Consider the following 23,915-nt stretch of genomic DNA (forward strand, 5'->3'; position numbering starts at 1 on the left):
CGGGAGGAGGCCGAGATGGATCATCCACTCGGCACTTCTGACTGAAGATGGTTGCAAACGCTTCAGCCTTGTCTTTTGCACTCACGTGCTGGACTCCGCCATCATTGAGGATGGGGATGTTTGCAGAGCCTCCTCCTCCCGTTAGTTGTTTAATTGTCCACCACCATTCACGACTGGATGTGGCAGGACTGCAGAGCTTTGATCTGATCCGTTGGTTGTGGAATTGCTTAGCTCTGTCTATAGCACGTTGCTTCCACTGTTTAGCATGCATGTAGTCCTGAGTTGTAGCTTCACCAGGTTGGCACCTCATTTTTAGGTATGCCTGGTGCTGCTCCTGGCATGCTCTTCTACACTCCTCATTGAACCAGGGTTGATCCCCTGGCTTGTTGGTAATGGTAGAGTGAGGAATATGCCGGGCCATGAGGTTACAGATTGTGCTGGAATACAATTCTGCTGCTGCTGATGGCCCACAGCACCTCATGGATGCCCAGTTTTGAGCTGCTAGATCTGTTCTGAATCTGTCCCATTTAGCACGGTGGTAGTGCCACACAACATGTTGGATGGTGTGCTCAGTGCGAAGACGGGACTTCATCTCCACGAGGACTGTGCGGTGGTCACTCCTGCCAATACCGTCATGGACAGATGCATTTGCGACAGGACATTGGTGAGGACGAGGTCAAGTAAGTTTTTCCCTAAAGTCCCTCATCCCTGGAATCGTTCTAGTAAATCTTTTCTGCAACCTCTCTAAGGCCTTAACATCTTTCCTAAAGTCCGGTGCCCAGAACTGGACACAATACTCCAGTTGTGGTCGAATCAGTGTTTTATAAAGGTTCATCATGACTTCCATACTTTTGTACTCTATGCCTCTATTTATAAAGCCCAGGATCCCTTATGCTTTTTCAACCGCTTTCTCAACCTGCCCCGCCACCTTCAATGATTTGTGCACATATACCCCCAGATCTCTCTATTCCTGTACCCCTTTTAGAATTGTGCCCTCTAGTTTATATTGCCTCTCCTCATTCTTCCTACCGAAATGAATCACTGCGCATTTTTCTGCGTTAAATTTCACATGGCAGATGAAATTTAACGGGGAGGTTCGGTGCTGTGTGGGCACAGGTCGGTCTGCTTACCTTGTACAGGGAGTTTGGGAGCAGGTTGTTCATGGTGAAGGAGCCGAGCTCCAACAGGTGTTCTGCCGTGTCGTCCGATTTATTCACCTGTCGGAAGAGGTAACATTCAATCCAAGGCCAATAAAACCCGACCGGACTCGGTCTCTCTCCCAACGAGCAGCACTCAGCCAAACCAATCTCCCCACCCCGTGGTGCGTGAGACGGCCCTGCACTCTCCCCACAGTGGCTCAGTGCAGGAATCTCCCCTCATCTGTCTCTCGGATGAGACGTTAAACCGAGGCCCCGTCTGCCCTCTCAGGTGGACGTAAAAAATCCCAAGACCACTATTTCGAAGAAGAGCAGGGGGAGCTCTCCCCGGTGTCCCGGCCAATATTTATCCCTCAACTAACATCACTAAAAAAAACAAATTATCTGGTCATTTATCTCATTGCTGTTTGTGGGATCTTGCTGTGTGCAAATTGGCTGCCATATTTCCTACATTACAACAGTGACTACAGGTCAAAAGTACTTCATTGGCTGTAAAGCGCTTTGGGACGTCCTGAGGACGTGAAAGGCGCTATATAAATGCAAATCTTTCTTCCTTTCAATTTAGAAAAGAGCAGAATGTGGTGGCTTGTTCGAAGATTTGAATAACTCCGGAGAAATTGATTCCCTGTAGTAAAAGGTTCAAAATCCAGGGGATCTGAGTTTAAAATGATGATTTGTCAGTAAAGTCAGGAGTGACTTCTTCACCCAAAGGGGAATCAAAGTTGTGGAATCAGTTACCAGGGAAGGACATGGAAGCGGAGGGTGCAAATGGGGTCAGGAGAGAACTGGATGTGTTTCTGGAGCGAAGGGATTGAGGGATATGGGAGAAGGTGTGTAGGTGGGGTTGAGGGATGGGGTGAGAAGGTGGGGTTGAGGGATGGGGTGAGAAGATGGGGTTGAGGGATGGGGTGAGAAGGTGGGGTTGAGGGATGGGGTGAGAAGGTGTGTAGGTGGGGTTGAGGGATGAGGTGAGAAGGTGGGGTTGAGGGATATGGGAGAAGGTGGGGTTGAGGGATGGGGTGAGAAAGTGGGGTTGAGGGATGGGGTGAGGAGGTGGGGTTGAGGGATGGGGTGAGAAGGTGGGGTTGAGGGATGGGGTGAGAAGGTGGGGTTGAGGGATGGGGTGAGAAGGTGGGGTTGAGGGATGGGGTGAGAAGGTGGGGTTGAGGGATGGGGTGAGAAGGTGTGTAGGTGGGGTTGAGGGATGGGGGGAGAAGGTGGGGTTGAGGGATATGGGAGAAGGTGGGGTTGAGGGATGGGGTGAGAAGGTGTGTAGGTGGGGTTGAGGGATGGGGTGAGGAGGTGGGGTTGAGGGATGGGGTGAGAAGGTGGGGTTGAGGGATGGGGTGAGAAGGTGGGGTTGAGGGATGGGGTGAGGAGGTGGGGTTGAGGGATGGGGTGAGAAGGTGGGGTTGAGGGATGGGGTGAGAAGGTGGGGTTGAGGGATGGGGTGAGGAGGTGGGGTTGAGGGATGGGGTGAGAAGGTGGGGTTGAGGGATGGGGTGAGGAGGTGGGGTTGAGGGATGGGGTGAGAAGGTGGGGTTGAGGGATGGGGTGAGAAGGTGGGGTTGAGGGATGGGGTGAGAAGGTGGGGTTGAGGGATGGGGTGAGAAAGTGGGGTTGAGGGATATGGGAGAAGGTGGGTAGGTGGGGTTGAGGGATAGGGTGAGGAGGAGGAGTTGGGCTTTTTGGTTCGATGGCCTCCTTGTCACCTTAAAAATCCTTACCTTTTTACTTTGTTTACACATCAGTGTGTGTCCCCCACATACAGAACCTCCTATTGGTATCCAGTACCTTGCTGTACAGGAATCTCTGCAGCTCCAGCTCAGCAATGCCCAGTTGCCCGTCCTCCTCCGTCAGCCTCCAGCGCGCCTGTGCAAAGTATATCTCGGTCCGCCTCACCACGCTGATATCCTCTTGCTGCTTGCGGAGCTCCAACTTGTTTGCCCGCTGGAGTTGGAAGTCTTTAAAACACCTGAAAGGCACGGGGTCACTCAGGGTCACAGGAGAAACAGAATAAAGCGCCAAACGGGGGCCCGTGAGGGGCTGCTAATATTCACCCAAAGTCTGAGCAAGGGGAAAGAGCAAAAAATATATAATTTAAATGGCATTTTTGGAAATTGGAGAGTCCTTTTTTGTTAGAGTGGCATTTGGCAGGAATACTCATGAAACTGTAACAAGGCTCGAGGGGCCGTACGGCCGACTCCTGCTCCTATTTCTTATGGTCACTAGATAAATACAGGTGAGAGGGGCCCATTCAGCTCAGCTCAGAAGGTTGAGGTGTGATCTAATCGAGGTGTTTAAAATAATAAAGTGATTCGATAGGGTCGATACAGAGAAACTATTTCCTCCAGTCCGTGAGTCCAGAACAAGGGGGCACAATCTTAAAATTAGAGCTAGGCCCAAGGGCTCATGTGGTTGGGGGTAATATATTAGCATGGATAGAGGATTGGTTAACGGACAGAAAACAGAGAGTAGGAATAAACGGGTCATTTTCAGGTTGGCAGGCTGTAACTAGTGGGGTACTGCAAGGATCAGTGCCTGGGCCTCAGCTATTTACAATCTATATTAATGACATGGATGAAGGGACCGAGTGTAATGTATCTAAGTTTGCTGACGATACAAAGCTAGGTGGGAAAGTAAGCGGCAAGGAGGACACAAAGAGTCTGCAAAGAGATAGAGAGAGGTTAAGTGAGAGGGCAAGAAGGTGGCAGATGGAGTATAATGTGGGGAAATGTGAGGTTATTCACTTTGGTAGGAAGAATAGAAAAGCAGAATATTTTTTAAATGGTGAGAAACTATTAAATGTTGGTGTTCAGAGAGATCTGGGTGTCCTCATACAAGAAACACAGAAAGTTAACATGCAGGTACAGCAGGCAATTAGGAAAGCAAATGGCATGTTGGCCTTTATTGCACTGGGGTTGGAGTACAAGAGTAGGGAAGTCTTACTACAATTGTACAGGGCTTTAGTGAGACCACACCTGGAGTACTGTGTACAGTTTTGGTCTCCTTATCTAAGGAAGGATATGCTTCCCTTAGAGACGGTGCAACGAAGGTTCACTGGATTAATTCCTGGGATGAGAGGGTTGTCCTATGAGGAGAGATTGAATAGAAACTCTCTGGAGTGTAGAAGAATGAGCGGTGATCTCATTGAAAAATATAAGATTCTGAAGGGGCTTGACAGGGTAGATGCTGAGAGATTGTTTCCCCAGGCTGGAGAGTCTAGAACTAGATAAGGGGTCACAGGATAAGGGGTCGGACATTTAGGACTGAGATGAGGAGGAATTTCTTCACTCAGAGGGTTGTGAATCTTTGGAATTCTCTACCCCAGAGGGCTGTGGATGCTCAGTCGTTGAGTATATTCAAGACTGAGATCGATAGATTTTTGGACTTTCGGGGAATCAAGGGATGTGGGGATCGGGCGGGAAAGTGGAGTTGAGGTCGAAGATCAGCCATGATCTGATTGAATGGCGGAGCAGGCTCGAGGGGCCGAATGGCCTACTCCTGCTCCTATTGATTATGTTCATGAGTGAAATCAGGAAACGCTTTTTCACACAAAGTGGAGTGGAAATCTGGAACTTCTTCCCCCAAAAAGGCTGTGGGCGCTGGAGGTCAATTGGAGCTTTCAAGACCGAGATTGATTTGATGGGTAAGGGCATCGAGGGATATGGAGCAAAGACGGGTAAATGGAGTCGATACAGATCAGCCACAATCTAACTGAATGACAGAACAGGCTCAAGGGGCTGAATGGCCTCCTCCTGTTCCTATATCTACACAGAAAGTCCTCCCATCGCAGAAACCAACTGGTTTTTAAATGGTTCCTGGGGTTTTGCCTCAGTGCCCAGAGTGCGTTCCATGTGCTACACAGGACCCTGACAGGCTGGTCCCTGGATCAGGGTAATATCTGAAGCACCCACTCTCTCCGATGTCTGTCTAATTCTCCCTTGATTTTCCCACACCATCCGCCCCCACTGCCCCCCCCGGGAAACCCATTCTGCCCAGTCACTGCTCTCTGTTGAAAGCCCCAGGTGCATTCGCTTTCTGTACAGACTGAGTGAGCAAACAGGCACAAGGATAACACAAAGATCGAAACTTTTCCATTGCTGCAGAACCGCCTGCAACCAGGAGGTGGAGTCGGCAAATCACTTCCGGGCCAAAGAAAGAGTAGAGGTGTCCGTTGACACCACTGGTCAGTCAATCAGTTGGGGGAGGGGCGGGACTTACAACAGGACTCGCAGCAAACAGTCTATTTACTCAGCAAACAGAGTCTGTTTAAACAGCGCACTACAGCAGTGTACAGAGTCTATTTAAAAAGAGTCTCTACAAACTACAGCAAACAGAACTCACGGCCGAAACTGCAGCAACTTCGCCCAATAAAAGCCGGGTGATTTCTCCAGCAAAATGCAGTGAGTGGACGAGAGTTACATAACACAAATTGTGTGTGTAAAATCAATCCCAGTCACTTGCAATCATCTCCATTCTGGCCAGGAGTAGTGGTGTCTCTATATGCAGCCAAAAAAAAGTGCAAGACTGCAATATGTGAGGGAGTCAGTGTAAGAGTGCGAGAGTCAGCGCACACGACTGGGTCAGTGTAAGAGTGCGAGAGTCAGTACACACGACTGGGTCGGTGTAAGAGTGCGAGAGTCAGTACACACGACTGGGTCGGTGTAAGAGTGCGAGAGTCAGTACACACGACTGGGTCAGTGTAAGAGTGCGAGAGTCAGTACACACGACTGGGTCGGTGTAAGAGTGCGAGAGTCAGCGCACACGACTGGGTCGGTGTAAGAGTGCGAGAGTCAGCGCACACGACTGGGTCGGTGTAAGAGTGCGAGAGTCAGGGCACACGACTGGGTCAGTGTAAGAGCGCGAGAGTCAGTACACACGACTGGGTCGGTGTAAGAGTGCGAGAGTCAGCGCACACGACTGGGTCAGTGTAAGAGCGCGAGAGTCAGTACACACGACTGGGTCGGTGTAAGAGCGCGAGAGTCAGTACACACGACTGGGTCAGTGTAAGAGTGCGAGAGTCAGTACACACGACTGGGTCAGTGTAGGAGTGCGAGAGTCAGTACACACGACTGGGTCGGTGTAAGAGCGCGAGAGTCAGTACACACGACTAGGTCGGTGTAAGAGTGCGAGAGTCAGGGCACACGACTAGGTCGGTGTAAGAGTGCGAGAGTCAGTACACACGACTGGGTCGGTGTAAGAGTGCGAGAGTCAGTACACACGACTGGGTCGGTGTAAGAGTGCGAGAGTCAGGGCACACGACTGGGTCGGTGTAAGAGTGCGAGAGTCAGGGCACACGACTGGGTCGGTGTAAGAGTGCGAGAGTCAGTGCACACGACTGGGTCAGTGTAAGAGTGCGAGAGTCAGCGCACACGACTGGGTCAGTGTAAGAGCGCGAGAGTCAGTACACACGACTGGGTCAGTGTAAGAGTGCGAGAGTCAGGGCACACGACTGGGTCAGTGTAGGAGTGCGAAAGTCAGGGCACACGACTGGGTCAGTGTAGGAGTGCGAGAGTCAGGGCACACGACTGGGTCGGTGTAAGAGTGCGAGAGTCAGTGCACACGACTGGGTCGGTGTAAGAGTGCGAGAGTCAGTACACACGACTGGGTCGGTGTAAGAGTGCGAGAGTCAGTACACACGACTGGGTCGGTGTAAGAGTGCGAGAGTCAGGGCACACGACTGGGTCAGTGTAAGAGTGCGAGAGTCAGTACACACGACTGGGTCGGTGTAGGAGTGCGAGAGTCAGGGCACACGACTGGGTCGGTGTAGGAGTGCGAGAGTCAGTACACACGACTGGGTCGGTGTAGGAGTGCGAGAGTCAGGGCACACGACTGGGTCGGTGTAAGAGTGCGAGAATCAGGGCACACGACTGGGTCAGTGTAAGAGTGCGAGAGTCAGTACACACGACTGGGTCAGTGTAAGAGTGCAAGAGTCAGTACACACGACTGGGTCAGTGTAAGAGTGCAAGAGTCAGTACACATGACTGGGTCGGTGTAGGAGTGCGAGAGTCAGGGCACACGACTGGGTCGGTGTAAGAGTGCGAGAGTCAGGGCACACGACTGGGTCAGTGTAAGAGTGCGAGAGTCAGTACACACGACTGGGTCAGTGTAAGAGTGCGAGAGTCAGTACACACGACTGGGTCGGTGTAAGAGTGCGAGAGTCAGGGCACACGACTGGGTCGGTGTAAGAGCACGAGAGTCAGGGCACACGACTGGGTCGGTGTAAGAGCGCGAGAGTCAGGGCACACGACTGGGTCAGTGTAGGAGTGCGAGAGTCAGGGCACACGACTGGGTCAGTGTAGGAGTGCGAGAGTCAGGGCACACGACTGGGTCGGTGTAAGAGTGCGAGAGTCAGCGCACACGACTGGGTCGGTGTAAGAGCGCGAGAGTCAGTGCACACGACTGGGTCGGTGTAAGAGCGCGAGAGTCAGTGCACACGACTGGGTCAGTGTAGGAGTGCGAGAGTCAGGGCACACGACTGGGTCGGTGTAAGAGTGCGAGAGTCAGGGCACACGACTGGGTCGGTGTAAGAGTGCGAGAGTCAGGGCACACGACTGGGTCGGTGTAAGAGTGCGAGAGTCAGGGCACACGACTGGGTCGGTGTAAGAGTGCGAGAGTCAGGGCACACGACTGGGTCGGTGTAATGGTACTATGTAATGGGTCATTACCCGTGCAATTTAGTTGTTGAGGAGTGAGAGACCTGCACCGACCTGATCAGGATGTTCAGCTCCTCGCTCTTGGCCTGCAGATCCATCTTCTCCTGGTTGAGCTGTATTTGCAGGTCCTGGCTCTGCTTTAACAGTGCGTTGCTCCTGACGTCATCCTGTAACGACTTCAACAGAACAACCGATAATCATCGTCCAGTACATACTCATGTTTCCATTTACAGCTCCTCTAGACCCATCTATTGTTTCTTAACCAGTCCCATTCCCACCCTCCTTGCCTTGCACCATCATCCCCTTTGTTATTTAATCACTCCTGCCCTCCACCCTATCACAGATCTTCCCTTTTGTTCTTTCCTCTCCCCCCTTTCCTTGGCTCGGTACTTGCTCAAAAACTCTTTAATCTTCAACTTCTTCCAGTTCTGATGAAAGGTCATCGACCTGAAACATTAATTCTGTGTTTCTTTCTCCACAGACGCTGTCTGACTTGCTGAGTATTTCCAGCATTTTCTGTTTTTATTTCAGATTTCCAGCATCCGCTGTATTTTGCTCATCATCCAGTAGATTGTCTCCCCAAAAAGTTGTGTAATATTTAAATCACGTGTCTGCTGTGGCTCAGTGGGTCGCACTCTCCCCGAGTCTGAAGGTCGTGGGCTCGAGTCCCACTCCAGAGATTTGAGCCAGTAATCCAGGCTGACAATCCCAGTGCAGTACTGAGGGAGTGCTGCACTGTTGGAGGTGCCGTCTTTCGTATGAAACGTTAAACCGAGGCCCCGTCTGTCTGTCTCTTGTGGTCCTAGTGAGCATTCATCCCTCTGCCGACACCACCCCCACACGAGGGAGGGGAGGGGGGCAACACGAGGGAGGGTGGGGGGTAGCATGAGCATCTGAGTCACCCCGAGACACACAATCCTCGACCGCTACATCACCGAAACAACCACGACAACCCCCACCACCCGTGACCAGCCTCTGCCGGAGCCTGACCAGCAACCCTATCTCTGTAACCTCCTCCAGCCCCACAACCCTCCTAGATCACTGCGCTCCTCCAATTCTGGCCTCTTGCACATTCCCGATTTTAATGTCTCCACCAATGGCGGCCGTGCCTTCAGCTGCCTGGGCCCTAAGCTCTGGAATTCCCTCCCTAAACCTCTCCGCCTCTCTCTCCTCCTTTAAGATCCTCCTTAAAACCTACCTCTTTGACCAAGCTTTTGGTCACCTGTCCTAATATCTCCTTATGTGGCTCGGTGTCAAATTTTGTTTGATAATCGCTCCTGGGATGTTTTACTAAGTTAAACGCGCTATATAAATGCAAGATCTTGTTTGTTGACTGTAAGGCGGGAGCTGGCGGACGGCGCTGTTACCAGGCGCTACGAGAGACTCGGTTACCTTCGTGATCAGGTAGATTTGTTTCTCGAGCTGTCGGATCCGTGTCACATGTTTCCTCACCGCGTCCTGCAGGTGCAGGATGCTGTTCCGCTGGTCCTCGGGATTGCTGGAGATCTCCAGCTGGAATCGCACTCGCTGCTTCCTCTCACTGTGCTCCTGGACATGGGGGGCAAACAAGAAACTCAACCTGGTAACCAGAACGACACCAACACCCTCCTTCCCACTTCACCACCCCCCAACCCGGCACTAAAAGCATCGCTTATCACTGGGGTATGGGTCCCACAGACACTGACGCTCACTGGGGTACGGGTCCCACATACACTGACCCTCACTGGGGTACGGGTCCCACAGACACTGACCCTCACTGGGGTACGGGTTCCACGGACACTGACTCTCACTGGGGTACGGGTCCCACAGACACTGACTCTCACTGGGGTACGGGTCCCACAGACACTGACTCTCACTGGGGTACGGGTCCCACACACACTGACTCTCACTGGGGTACGGGTCCCACAGGAGCCAGACGCCCTCACTCATGTGCCCACTCATCATGTCTGAATCCAGGCAGATGAGCGTTGGTGGGTTATTCAACCTTGTGGGGCATCGTAGCCAGCCCAGCCCCCCCTCTCTACGGGAACTCCACACATGCGAATCCCGACTAGGAGTCACCGGAGAGCAATGAGGAGCAGGAATCCTGCCCGATGCTCCCTTCTTCAGCCTGGGATGACTGAAGTAACTTGGAGCCCCTACACACTCACTCCAGGTACTGACGATCCCGGACACTCTCACTCCGGGTACTGACGATCCCGGACACTCTCACTCCGGGTACTGACGATCCCGGACACTCTCACTCCGGGTACTGACGATCCCGGACACTCTCACTCCGGGTACTGACGATCCCGGACACTCTCACTCCGGGTACTGACGATCCCGGACACTCTCACTCCGGGTACTGACGATCCCGGACACTCTCACTCCGGGTACTGACGATCCCGGACACTCTCACTCCGGGTACTGACGATCCCGGACACTCTCACTCCGGGTACTGACGATCCCGGACACTCTCACTCCGGGTACTGACGATCCCGGACACTCTCACTCCGGGTACTGACGATCCCGGACTTATCGACCTCCGCAGGTGGACGTACTTTGCGTTTTGGTTCAACGAGCAGGAGTAGATTGTTGACGATATCCAGGATCATGGCGTACTGGACCGGATTGGTGGATATCTCCAAGTCGTGATGGATCAGTGTGAATGTGTCCACGGCGCCTGAATCCAGATTCCATTCAGAGTAAAGAGAGACACAGAAAAGAAACCACAAATAAAGGGATGATGTGACATTGGAACAGAGAACCTCCCCCTGTGGCTTGCTCACTGACTGTGGGTTTCTGCTGGGGGATGTGGGGGAGCTGTGTGATCCAGGGGTGTGAAAGCCCCTCGACTGACCCGTTCCCCCTCCCCCCATTCCAAGCAGCCAGCGACACCAGTTCACCTCCGCAGGCAGGGAGCCAAACCACCTCTTTAAAAAATTATTAAATCTCAGGATGAGGGCATCGCTGGTAAGGCCGGCATTTATGGCCACATACGGTGACACCAAAGTCCCGGACCAGAATGGAGATGATCGGGGAATTCCCCGGTCAATCATACCTGGAGACCGCACTGCTGTGACTGCGATTGACTTTACGCACATAGTATATATTATGTAACTATCCTCCAATCACTGCATTTTCCTGGTGAAATAATCCCGCTGTTCTCGGGAGACTTTGCTGTAGTTTATGAGTAAATAGACTTTGCTGTAGTTTGAGTAAATAGACTTTGCTGTAGTTTGAGTAAATTAAAATCATAAGTTCCATCCTGCCTCATGCCAATAATCACGCTGTTTTTTTTATCCGTCCCGAGTTGCCCTGAAGTTGATGATGGGCCTTCTTGAACCACTGATAGCAGTTTTGAAACAACTGAGTGACTGGCTAGGCCACTTCAGAGGGCAGTTAAGAATGGGACATTATGGGACTGGAGTGACATATAGGCCCAGACTGGGTAAGGACGGCAGGTTTCCTTCCCTGAAGGACATCAGTGAACCAGATGGGATTTTACGACAATCCGACAGCTTCACGGTCACTTTTACTGAGACCAGCTTTTTATTTCCAGATATTTTTTAAACTGAATTCAAATTCTCAAACTGCCATGTGGGATTTGAACTCACGACCTCTGGATTACATAGAATTTACAGCACAGAAACAGGCCATTCGGCCCAACTGGTCTATGCCGGTGTTTATGTTCCGCTCGATCCTTCATCTCACCCTATCAGCATATCCTTCTATTCCTTTCTCCCTCGTGTGTTTATCCAGCTTCCCCTTAAATGTATCTACACTATTCACCTCAACTACTCCTTGTGGGAGTGAGTTCCACATTCTCACCACTCTCTGGGTAAAGAAGTTTCTCCTGAATTCCCTATTGGATTTATTAGTGACTATCTTATATTTATGGCCCCTAGTTCTGGTCTCCCCCACAAGTGGAAACATCTTTTCTATGTCTCTGGAGTTTAGAAGAATGAGAGGTGATCTCATTGAAACATATAAATTTAGTAACATAGAAAATAGGAGAAGGAGTAGGCCATTCGGCCCTTCTTAGAGAGTAGATGCTGAGAGGCTGTTTCCCCTGGCGGGAGAATCTACAACTCGGGGGCATAGTCTCAGGATCAGGGGTCTGACATTTAGGAGTGAGATGAGGAAATGTTTCTTCACTCAGAGGGTTGTGAATCTTTGGAATTCTCTACCCCAGAGGGCTGTGGATGCTCAGTCGTTGAGTATATTCAAGACTGAGGTCGATAGATTTTTGGACTCGAGGGGAATCAAGGGATATGGGGATCGGGCGGGAAAGTGGAGTTGAGGTCGAAGATCAGCCATGATCTGATTGAATGGCGGAGCAGGTTTGAGGGGCCGGATGGCCTGCTCCTGCTCCTGGTTCTGATGTGCTTATGCCTACCCTATCGAACCCCATCAGAATTATAAAGACCTCTATCAGGTCACCTCTCAGCCTTCTCTTTTCTAGAGAGAAGAGCCCCAGCCTGTTCAGTCTCTCTGATTGGGTTGCGAGTTCAATAACACAACCTCCGCACCCCCACGCACCCTGGCGAGGCCGTGCTCTGTCCCTCCGCGGGGGAATGAGAATAGACAAGCAGGAGTACACACTGATATTTAAAACAGGACCTCAATTTCCACGATACAGCAGCTTGGATAGGAAGAGATTCGGACAGAATTATCAAACATGCCGGGGCTCACAGATTCACAGCCAGCACCGTGTCCTGGATCAATAGGAACCGGCCGCTGGCTGGCCTGAATTTCATGTCATCCTTTCTATTCTCCCAATTAATCCACATCCGATTATTCTGCTATGACGTTCCCTCCAGTGCCACCTGTTGATGCCCCACTCTGTGACACTAAGGTCCTTCCTCTCTCATCTCTGAATAAATATCAAGCTGTGCTGTTCGTCTGTCTCGAACCCTCGCTCCCCCTTCTCCGCAGAACTCCGTGCGGCTCCCCTTTGAAAAGGTGCCAGCTTCCCACGAATCCACTCCCTGCTCTGAGAGTTGGCTCGACGCCCTCCGAACCCGCGCGGGAAAGAGAAAGTTTCTTTTCTAGCCTCTAACCTTGCTCCAGGCCCGGTGGGTTGTGCCTGGCACCGTCTAGTCCTAGGCCCACTGTCCAAGTTTAAAATCGCTCCAAATGTCTCAACTCTCACACCCACCGTTCTGCTTCTTCAGCAGATCCTCTTTCTGGTCCTCCTGAATCTCGATCGGTTTGATCTGAGTCGCCAGCTCGGGTTCGATGTCATGGCTGTAACTGACATAGTACATCCGGCAACTGCAGCGAGAGATGATCCTTTGAACCTGATGGGTCTGATGGCATTGACCTGGGAGATTCCAGTCTGAATGTATACACGAGAAACGGGGAGTCGATCAGCCAGTGGTCACTCACAATTCTGCTTTACATCTTATTCGGCAATTTATCATTTTTTTTGTACCCCGCACGTGTGGAATCTGTGCTGGGGAATGTAACTCAGTGTTAACACTCCCCGGGCAGGAACAGCACGGGTTAGATACAGAGTAAAGCTCCCTCTACACTGTCCCATCAAACACTCCCAGGGCAGGTACAGCATGGGTTAGATACAGAGTAAAGCTCCCTCTACACTGTCCCATCAAACACTCCCAGGGCAGGTACAGGGTTAGATACAGAGTAAAGCTCCCTCTACACTGTCCCATCAAACACTCCCAGGGCAGGTACAGCATGGGTTAGATACAGAGTAAAGCTCCCTCTACACTGTCCCATCAAACACTCCCAGGGCAGGTACAGCATGGGTTAGATACAGAGTAAAGCTCCCTCTACACTGTCCCATCAAACACTCCCAGGGCAGGTACAGCATGGGTTAGATACAGAGTAAAGCTCCCTCTACACTGTCCCATCAAACACTCCCAGGGCAGGTACAGGGTTAGATACAGAGTAAAGCTCCCTCTACACTGTCCCATCAAACACTCCCCGAGCAGGTACAGCACGGGTTAGATACAGAGTAAAGCTCCCTCTACACTGTCCCAGTAGAAGATAAATGACCAGATCATTTGTTTTTCAGTGATGTTAATTGAGGAATAAATATTGGCCCCAGGACATCGGGGAGAACTCCCCCTGCTCTTCTTCGAAATAATGGCCGTGGGATCTTTTACATCCACCTCAGAGGGCAGACGGGGCCTCGGTTTAATGCCTCATCCAAAAGACAGCACCTCTGACAATGCAGCACTCCCTCAGTACTGCACTGGGAGTGTTGGCCTGGATTTTGTGCTCAAGTTCTCTGGAGTGGGGCTCTGAACCCACGACCTTCTGACTCAGAGGCCAGAGTGCGACCCACTGAGCCCCGGCTGGCACCTTGTACTGGGTTTGCTTCTGATGACTGGGATGAGATCTGTCGCTCGCTGTGGACAGGGAAATGTCACTGTGAACGGCAGCCGTGGCCAGGGACTGGAACCTTGTTCCCGTGCCTGTTGTGGCTGGTTCCCACCCCCCGACCCCCAACTCCACCCAGCCTCTCTCGAACGGCTCCTCTCACCTGTCGTGGTGCTGACCATCCCCCCCACGGCCTGACCGCTCTCCATCAGCTCCGCCACCGAGTCCAGGTTACGTACGCGATGCTCCTCGATGTTTTTGACCTGGAGGACATAAGGTCGCGTTAGAAATTAAACCGTGCCCCTGGGCGGAGGGGGAGGGGGCTCGTTCCTCCAGTCGGGGGCGTTATGTTCGCACTCCCTCGCATAACGGCCGACATCCCCTCCCCTCCTCCACCAGTCACCCGGACAACGCTCGCCTCTGGAAAGTATAGTGTGGTGTTTAAGGGGTGCGGTGGTGTGATGTTTAGGGGGTGCGGCGTTTAGGGGGTGCGGCGTTTAGGGGGTGCGGCGTTTAGGGGGTGCGGCGTTTAGGGGGTGCGGCGTTTAGGGGGTGCGGCGTTTAGGGGGTGCGGCGTTTAGGGGGTGCGGCGTTTAGGGGGTGCGGCGTTTAGGGGGTGCGGCGTTTAGGGGGTGCGGCGTTTAGGGGGTGCGGCGTTTAGGGGGTGCGGCGTTTAGGGGGTGCGGCGTTTAGGGGGTGCGGCGTTTAGGGGGTGCGGCGTTTAGGGGGTGCGGCGTTTAGGGGGTGCGGCGTTTAGGGGGTGCGGTGTTTATATTACTACACTAATAATCCACAGAACACAAGTTCAAATCCGACCACACAAGTTTGAGAATTTGGACTCAGTTCAGGAAATAAAAAACCGCGATCACTAAAAGTGACCGTGAAGCTGTCGGATTATCGTGAAAACCCAACTGGTTCACTCGGGAAGGAAACCTGCCGTCCTTACCCAGTCTGGGCCAGCCAGGCGCTCAGTTGTATCTCCATCACCTTCTCAGGACAACTAGGGATGGGCAATAAATGCCAGCCTTGCCAGCGATGCCCACATCCCAAGAATGAATTAAAAAGGTTTTGAACTCTCATCTCTCTGGTGACCCCTGCATTGGGGAGGGGGGTCACTGGGTGAGGAGGGCACTGGGTGAGGGGGGGGCACTGGGCTTTGCTCTGATGCTCCTCCGTGGTCGAGCAGCTGGTCGACGCTCACTGTCTGCGCTGACGCTCGAAGGATGAGCACCTCGGCGAGGCGCCAGAGGCAGCCCATGGAACCTGCACCCCACGGGGGACCTGGAAAAGACAACGCTGCTCGATCCTCACCTCTAACCACAGCTGACACTCCTTCTCCGCGGGGTTGGTTTCCATGGTAGCGAAGTACTGCATGCCATCCAGCAGGCAGGTCCAGGTGGTCTTCTGCTTGAGGGTGTCACTGTACCAGGCTGGGTGGTGCAGGCACTGCAGGAGCTGGGCCTTGGCAGCACTTACAAAAACACAGCCCACCGTCTCAGCACCTCGTAACATCACCTAACGGCAGAGAGAAAGGGGAGTCAGAGAACACGCAGTACGAGGGAGAGAGAGGGAGGGAGAGAGAGAGAGGGAGGGAGAGAGAGAGAGGGAGGGAGAGGGAGAGGGAGGGAGAGGGAGAGGGAGGGAGAGGGAGAGGGAGGGAGAGGGAGAGGGAGGGAGAGGGAGAGAGAGGGAGGGAGAGGGAGGGAGAGAATGGGAGGGAGAGAATGGGAGGGAGAGAATGGGAGGGAGAGAATGGGAGGGAGAGAATGGGAGGGAGAGAATGGGAGGGAGAGAATGGGAGGGAGAGAATGGGAGGGAGAGAATGGGAGGGAGAGAATGGGAGGGAGAGAATGGGAGGGAGAGAATGGGAGGGAGAGAATGGGAGGGAGAGAATGGGAGGGAGAGAATGGGAGGGAGAGAATGGGAGGGAGAGAATGGGAGGGAGAGAATGGGAGGGAGAGAATGGGAGGGAGAGAATGGGAGGGAGAGAATGGGAGGGAGAGAATGGGAGGGAGAGAATGGGAGGGAGAGAATGGGAGGGAGAGAATGGGAGGGAGAGAATGGGAGGGAGAGAATGGGAGGGAGAGAATGGGAGGGAGAGAATGGGAGGGAGAGAATGGGAGGGAGAGAATGGGAGGGAGAGAATGGGAGGGAGGGAATGGGAGGGAGAGAATGGGAGGGAGAGAATGGGAGGGAGAGAATGGGAGGGAGAGAATGGGAGGGAGAGAATGGGAGGGAGAGAATGGGAGGGAGAGAATGGGAGGGAGAGAATGGGAGGGAGAGAATGGGAGGGAGAGAATGGGAGGGAGAGAATGGGAGGGAGAGAATGGGAGGGAGAGAATGGGAGGGAGAGAATGGGAGGGAGAGAATGGGAGGGAGAGAATGGGAGGGAGAGAATGGGAGGGAGAGAATGGGAGGGAGAGAATGGGAGGGAGAGAATGGGAGAGAGGGTCAGAGAGCACACAGTACAAGAGAGGGAGATCATCTGTCCAAAAAAGGGAAGGCCACAGTCTCCCATCCAATAGTTTCTCGAACGACAGTGGTGTTAGCCTGTGGTTCTCCACCCGATGCCCACTCCTGGAGTAAAGAACAATTTCCTGACAGCATTTACTGTGAACCTACATGCCGCCTCAGTGCTGCGGCTTTACCTTGCAGTAATGGCAGGGCCATTACCTTTTCTATAGTGTTTTCCTCACTATCCCGTCTCCCCACCCGCCTCAGCCCCTCCTTCTTTGCTCAGGCTCCGTCAATCTCCAGTGTTACCTGGGAGTTCACCAGCTCGATCAGCCAGTTCCGGTTAATCACGTCGTCAGTCTGACACGCTGCGCTCCCGTACAACTGGTCACACACTCCGGAATCTTCCTCCGTGAAAACCACAAATTTGTCCGTCTCTTCGATCAGTTTCTGCAACATAGAGGCACCTGGGGAAAGGACAGTGAGGAAATCACGTGAGCAGCGCACCAGAACAAGTAAAGAAAGAAAGACTTGCATTTATACACAGCGCTGTCACAATCTCAGGACGTCCCAAAGCATTTCACAGTCAATGAAGTACTTTTCAAAGTGTAGTCACTGTTGTAATGTACGAATCGCAGCGGCCAATTTGCGCACAGCAAGATCCCACAAACAACAATGTGATAACGACCAGATAATCTGTTTTTAGTGATGTTGGTTGAGGGATAAATTGAGGCCCCAGGACACCGGGGAGAACTCCCCCCTGCTCTTCTTCAAATAGTGGCCGTAGGATTGTTTACGTCCACCTGAGAGGGCAGACAGGGCCTCGGTTTAACGTCTCATCCGAAAGACGGCACCTCTGACACTGCAGCACTCCCTCAGTACTGCACTGGGAGTGTCGGCCTGGATTTTGTGCTCGAGTCTCTGGAGTGGGACTTGAACCCACGACCTTCTGACTCAGAGGCGAGAGTGTTACCCACTGAGCCACGGCCGACACCATTATGTTACAGGAACCCAGGAAAGGGGACCAGCTGTCACCCACCCCATCCCTCTCTAACCACTGGGTCCAGATTCAGAACCTGCACAGACTAGACCCGAAACGCTCTCACACCCTGTTAACAAACCTGCAACTCTCTCCCCCAAGTGAGCCAGGAATCTGTGCATCTCCGTGTTGAAAGCTGAACAATTTCTTTGCATCAGCCCTTCCCGGCCAGTGGGCCCAGAGATCTGTGCGGCACTAAATCGCAACGTAAAGGCACCTTAAAACCTGCCCCAGAACTGTACACAGTATTCCAAGTGTGGCCCCTACAACTAATCTCCTCCCCCCGTTTCTCCGAGTGATCTTCTGCCTCTAATAGAATCATAGAATCATAGAAGTTTACTACATGGAAACAGGCCCTTCGGCCCAACATGTCCATGTCGCCCAGTTTATACCACTAAGCTAGTCCCAGTTGCCTGCACTTGGCCCATATCCCTCTATACCCATCTTACCCATGTAATTGTCCAAATGCTTTTTAAAAGACAAAATTGTACCCGCCTCTACTACTGCCTCTGGCAGCTCGTTCCAGACACTCACCACGCTTTGAGTGAAAAATTGCCCCTCTGGACCCTTTTGTATCTCTCCCCTCTCACCTTAAATCTATGCCCCCTTGTTATAGACTCCCCTACCTTTGGGAAAAGATTTTGACTATCTACCTCATCTATGCCCCTAATTATTTGATAGACTTCTATAAGATCACCCCTAAACCTCCTACTCTCCAGGGAAAAAAGTCTCAGTCTATCCAACCTCTCCCTATAAGTCAAACCATCAAGTCCCAGTAGCATCCTAGTAAATCTTTTCTGCACTCTTTCTAGTTTAATAATATCCTTTCTATAACAGGGTGACCAGAACTGTACACAGTATTCCAAGTGTGGCCTAACTAATGTCTTGTACAACTTCAATAAGACATCCCAACTCCTGTATTCAATGTTCTGACCAATGAAACCAAGCATGCTGAATGCCTTCTTCACCACCCTATCCACCTGTGACTCCACTTTCAAGGAGCTATGAACCTGTACTCCTAGATCTCTTTGTTCTATAACTCTCCCCAACGCCCTACCATTAACGGAGTAGGTCCTGGCCCGATTCGATCTACCAAAATGCATCACCTCACATTTATCTAAATTAAACTCCATCTGCCATTCATCGGCCCACTGGCCCAATTTATCAAGATCCCGTTGCAATCCTAGATAACCTTCTTCACTGTCCACAATGCCACCAATCTTGGTGTCATCTGCAAACTTACTAACCATGCCTCCTAAATTCTCATCCAAATCATTAATATAAATAACAAATAACAGCGGACCCAGCACCGATCCCTGAGGCACACCGCTGGTCACAGGCCTCCAGTTTGAAAAACAACCCTCTACAACCACCCTCTGTCTTCTGTCGTCAATCCAATTTTGTATCCAATTGGCTACCTCACCTTGGATCCCGTGAGATCTAACCTTATGTAACAACCTACCATGCGGTACCTTGTCAAAGGCTTTGCTAAAGTCCATGTAGACCACGTCTACTGCACAGCCCTCATCTATCTTCTTGGTTACCCCTTCAAAAAACTCAATCAAATTCGTGAGACATGATTTTCCTCTCACAAAACCATGCTGACTGTTCCCAATCAGTCCCTGCCTCTCCAAATGCCCGTAGATCCTGTCTCTCAGAATACCCTCTAACAACTTACCCACTACAGATGTCAGGCTCACCGGTCTGTAGTTCCCAGGCTTTTCCCTGCCGCCCTTCTTAAACAAAGGCACAACATTTGCTACCCTCCAATCTTCAGGCACCTCACCTGTAGCTGTCGATGATTCAAATATCTCTGCTAGGGGACCCACAATTTCCTCCCTGATCTCCCATAACGTCCTGGGATACATTTCATCAGGTCCCGGAGATTTATCTACCTTGATGCGCGTTAAGACTTCCAGCACCTCCCTCTCTGTAATATGTACACTCCTCAAGACATCACTATTTATTTCCCCAAGTTCCCTAACATCCATGCCTTTCTCAACCGTAAATACCGATGCGAAATATTCATTTAGGATCTCACCCATCTCTTGTGGTTCCGCACATAGATGACCTTGTTGATCCTTAAGAGGCCCTACTCTCTCCCTAGTTACTCTTTTGCCCTTTATGTATTTGTAGAAGCTCTTTGGATTCACCTTTGCCTTATCTGCCAAAGCAATCTCATGTCCCCTTTTTGCCCTCCTGATTTCTCTCTTAACTCTACTCCGGCAATCTCTATACTCTTCAAGGGATCCACTTGATCCCAGCTGCCTATGCATGTCATATGCCTCCTTCTTCTTTTTGACTAGGGCCTCAATCTCCCGCGTCATCCAAGGTTCCCTACTTCTACCAGCCTTGCCCTTCACTTTATAAGGAATGTGCTTACCCTGAACCCTGGTTAACACACTTTTGAAGGCCTCCCACTTACCAGACGTCCCTTTGCCTGCCAACAGACTCTCCCTATCAACTTCTGAAAGTTCCTGTCTAATACCATCAAAATTGGCCTTTCCCCAATTTAGAATTTTAACTTTTGGGCCAGACCTATCATTCTCCATAGCTATCTTAAAACTAATGGAATTATGATCACTGGTCCCAAAGTGATCCCTCACTAACACTTCTGTCACCTGCCCTTCCTTATTTCCCAAGAGGAGGTCAAGTTTTGCCCCCTCTCTAGTCGGGCCATCCACATACTGAATGAGAAATTCCTCCTGAATACACTCAACAAATTTCTCTCCATCCAAGCCCCTAATGCTATGGCTGTCCCAGTCAATGTTGGGAAAGTTAAAGTCCCCTACTATTACCACCCTATTTTTCTTGCAGCTGTCTGTAATCTCCTTACATATTTGCTCCTCAATTTCCCGTTGACTATTTGGGGGTCTGTAGTACAATCCTATCAACGTGATCTCTCCCTTCTTATTTTTCAGTTCTACCCATATAGACTCAGTGGGCGAACCCTCGGATATATCCCCTCTCACTACTGCCGTGATGTTCTCCCTAATCAAGAACGCAACTCCCCCTCCTCTCTTACCTCCTGCTCTATCTTTCCTATAGCATCTGTACCCTGGAACATTGAGCTGCCAGTCCTGCCCCTCCCTTAGCCATGTTTCAGTAATAGCTATAACATCCCAGTCCCATGTACCCATCCATGCCCTGAGTTCATCTGCCTTGCCCATCAGACTTCTTGCATTGAAATAAATGCAGTTTAATCTAGACTTCCCTTGGTCTTTGCTCTGCTTTCTCAGACCATCTGTCCGGTCATGTTTTGTACACTCTCCCTTACTGCCTTTTGTTTCTGTCACCACTTTACTTCCCACTGACTTCCTGCATCGGTTCCCATCCCCTTGCCACTTTAGTTTAAACCCTCCCCAACAGCACTAGCAAACACTCCCCCTAGGACATTGGTTCCAGTCCTGCCCAGATGCAGACCGTCCAATTTGTACTGGTCCCACCTCCCCCAGAACCGGTTCCAATGTCCCAGGAATTTGAATCCCTCCCTCTGGCACCATCTCTCAAGCCACGTATTCATCCTAGCTATCCTGTCATTCCTACTCTGACTAGCCCGTGGCACTGGTAGCAATCCTGAGATTACTACCTTTGAGGTCCTACTTTTTAGTTTAACTCGTAACTCCCTAAATTCAGCTTGTAGGACCTCATCCCGTTTTTTACCTATATCGTTGGTACCTATATGCACCACGACAACTGGCTGTTCACCCTCCCCCTCCAGAATGCCCTGCAGCCGCTCCGAGACATCCCTGACCCTTGCACCAGGGAGGCAACATACCATCCTGGAGTCTCGGTTGCGTCCGCAGAAACGCCTGTCTATTCCCCTTACAATCGAGTCCCCTATCACTATCAGTCTTTTTCCTGCCCTCCTGTGCAGCAGAGCCAGCCACGGTGCCATGAACCTGGCCGCTGCCACCTTCCCCTGGTGAGCCATCTCCCACAACAGTATCCAAAACAGTATACCTGTTTGAGAGGGGGATGGCCACAGGGGACCCCTGCACTACCTGCCTGCACCTCTTACTCTGCCTGGTGGTCACCCATTCACTTCCTACCTGTACTCCCTTTACCTGCGGTGTGACCAACTCGCTAAACGTGCTATCCACGAGTTTCTCTGCATCGCGGATGCTCCACAGTGAGTCCACCCGCAGCTCCAGCTCCGAGATACGATCGGTCAGTAGCTGCAGGTGGACACACTTCCTGCACACATGGTCGGCAGGGACACTGGTAGTGTCCATGACTTCCCACATCTTGCAGGAGGGGCATATCACGGGTGCGAGGTCTGCTGCCATGACTTGCCTTAGCTTAGTTACCCCTTTTAAATTACGTTGAAATTAGAAAATGTTAACTATACTAGGGACCTAGGTTCACTTAAAAAAAAACACTACCTGCTATAAAAGCTGCTTAGTTTCCCAGCTCTTAGTTTAAACCAATGCCCTAATTTAGAGAAAAAAATTCTCCACCTCTCTTACCTTCCAGCGACTTCCTCTCCGGTTTCTCGTCCTCCGGTTTGACTGCGGCAATAATCGTCGATGACCGCTTCGGTTTCTTGGTCTGCAGGTCAGTGTCGATCTTTAACCCCTTCAGCGCCTCCGTCGACAGGTTACGCTTCAGCACTGCCGCTTTCTTGTACCCATCATACAGGCCGAACGCTACGTTCCGGTTGGTGGGCGTCCACGAAGCTCTTAGGTCGACGAGGCACAGCTTGTGCGTGTAACTCCTCTCCTCCTTCACCGACACATCCTAACACAGCAAGAAGACGTAACACAATCGCACAGTCAGTCCCAGTACAATTGCCCAGAGTACAGTCAGTCCCAGTACAATCGCCCAGAGTACAGTCAGTCCCAGTACAATCGCACAGAGTACAGTCAGTCCCAGTACAATCGCACAGAGTACAGTCAGTCCCAGTACAATCGCACAGAGTACAGTCAGTCCCAGTACAATCGCACAGAGTACAGTCAGTCCCAGTACAATCACACGGAGTAGTCAGTCCCAGTATAATCGCACAGAGTACAGTCAGTCCCAGTACAATCGCTCAGAGTAGTCAGTCCCAGTACAATCGCACAGAGTACAGTCAGTCCCAGTACAATCGCGCAGAGTACAGTCAGTCCCAGTACAATCGCACAGAGTACAGTCAGTCCCAGTACAATCGCACAGAGTACAGTCAGTCCCAGTACAATCGCACAGAGTACAGTCAGTCCCAGTACAATCGCACAGAGTACAGTCAGTCCCAGTACAATCGCACAGAGTACAGTCAGTCCCAGTACAATCGCACAGAGTACAGTCAGTCCCAGTACAATCGCACAGAGTACAGTCAGTCAATCCCAGTACAATCGCCCAGGGTACAGTCAGTCCCAGTACAATCGCCCAGGGTACAGTCAGTCCCAGTACAATCGCCCAGAGTACAGTCAGTCCCAGTACAATCGCCCAGAGTACAGTCAGTCCCAGTACAATCGCTCAGAGTACATTCAGCATCGATAAAATCACCATGAACAGTCACCCTCAATGCAGTTACACGCAAAACAGCGGTGTAGTGGTTGTGTGACTGAACGAGTATTCCAGAGAACGGGAGTTCTAATCCCACCATTTGCAGTTTGAGAATTTGAATTCAGTTTTTAAAAAACTGGAGAAAAAAAGCTGGTGTCAGTAACAGTGACCGTGAAGCTGTCGGATTGTCGTAAAATCCCAACTGGTTCACTGATGTCCTTTAGGGAAGGAAACCTGCCGTCCTTACCCGGTCTGGGCCTGTATGTGACTCCAGTCCCCACACCAACGTGATCGACTCTTAACTGCCCTCTGAAGTGGCCCAGCCAGTCACTCAGTTGTAACAAACCACTATCGGCGTTACAAGGCGACGACTCACCACCACCTTCTCAGGGCAACTCGGGACGGGCAATAAATGCCGGCCTTGCCAGTGACGCCCACATCCCCAGAATGAATTTTTAAAAATTCCGCCCCTCATGATGCAGGCTAGGAACGTGCCAGGTTTAATCTCTGGTCTGTGCTGAGACAGCGGATCGAATCTGGGACAGTAGGAGAGGGAGCAGACGGGGCTCCTACTCCTGATTGGCGAGAGGAGGGTTGGGCTTGGGTCTGATGTCTTAGTGATCAAATAGCCTGTTCCTTATTGGCTCACTAAAGGGTTTAGAAGGCTGAGTGGTGATCTAATCGAAACGTTTAAAATTATAAAAGGATTTGATAGGGTCGATAGAGAGAAACTATTTCCTCCGGTGGGGGGAGTCCAGAACAAGGGGGCATGACCTTAAAATTAGAGCCAGGCCG

At 51.4% G+C, this 23,915-nt stretch overlaps 1 protein-coding gene across 1 annotated transcript in view; it reads right to left on the reverse strand.

The window, feature by feature from the left end:
- Nucleotides 1-23,915, reverse strand: part of LOC137345082 (bridge-like lipid transfer protein family member 2) — an 83,867-nt gene that overhangs the window by 13,156 nt on the left and 46,796 nt on the right. The window contains exons 24-33 of the mRNA XM_068008524.1: nucleotides 22,106-22,376; nucleotides 16,907-17,064; nucleotides 15,455-15,658; nucleotides 14,307-14,406; nucleotides 12,957-13,136; nucleotides 10,357-10,478; nucleotides 9,209-9,364; nucleotides 7,871-7,992; nucleotides 2,952-3,132; nucleotides 1,131-1,217 (exon numbers count right to left, since the gene is read on the reverse strand). Coding sequence (XP_067864625.1) covers nucleotides 1,131-1,217; nucleotides 2,952-3,132; nucleotides 7,871-7,992; nucleotides 9,209-9,364; nucleotides 10,357-10,478; nucleotides 12,957-13,136; nucleotides 14,307-14,406; nucleotides 15,455-15,658; nucleotides 16,907-17,064; nucleotides 22,106-22,376 — 1,581 coding nt within the window. The remainder of the gene's footprint in view (nucleotides 1-1,130; nucleotides 1,218-2,951; nucleotides 3,133-7,870; nucleotides 7,993-9,208; nucleotides 9,365-10,356; nucleotides 10,479-12,956; nucleotides 13,137-14,306; nucleotides 14,407-15,454; nucleotides 15,659-16,906; nucleotides 17,065-22,105; nucleotides 22,377-23,915) is intronic.

This window comes from Heptranchias perlo, chromosome 28, assembly GCF_035084215.1.
Source record: "Heptranchias perlo isolate sHepPer1 chromosome 28, sHepPer1.hap1, whole genome shotgun sequence".
Taxonomy (NCBI): Eukaryota; Metazoa; Chordata; class Chondrichthyes; order Hexanchiformes; family Hexanchidae; genus Heptranchias; species Heptranchias perlo.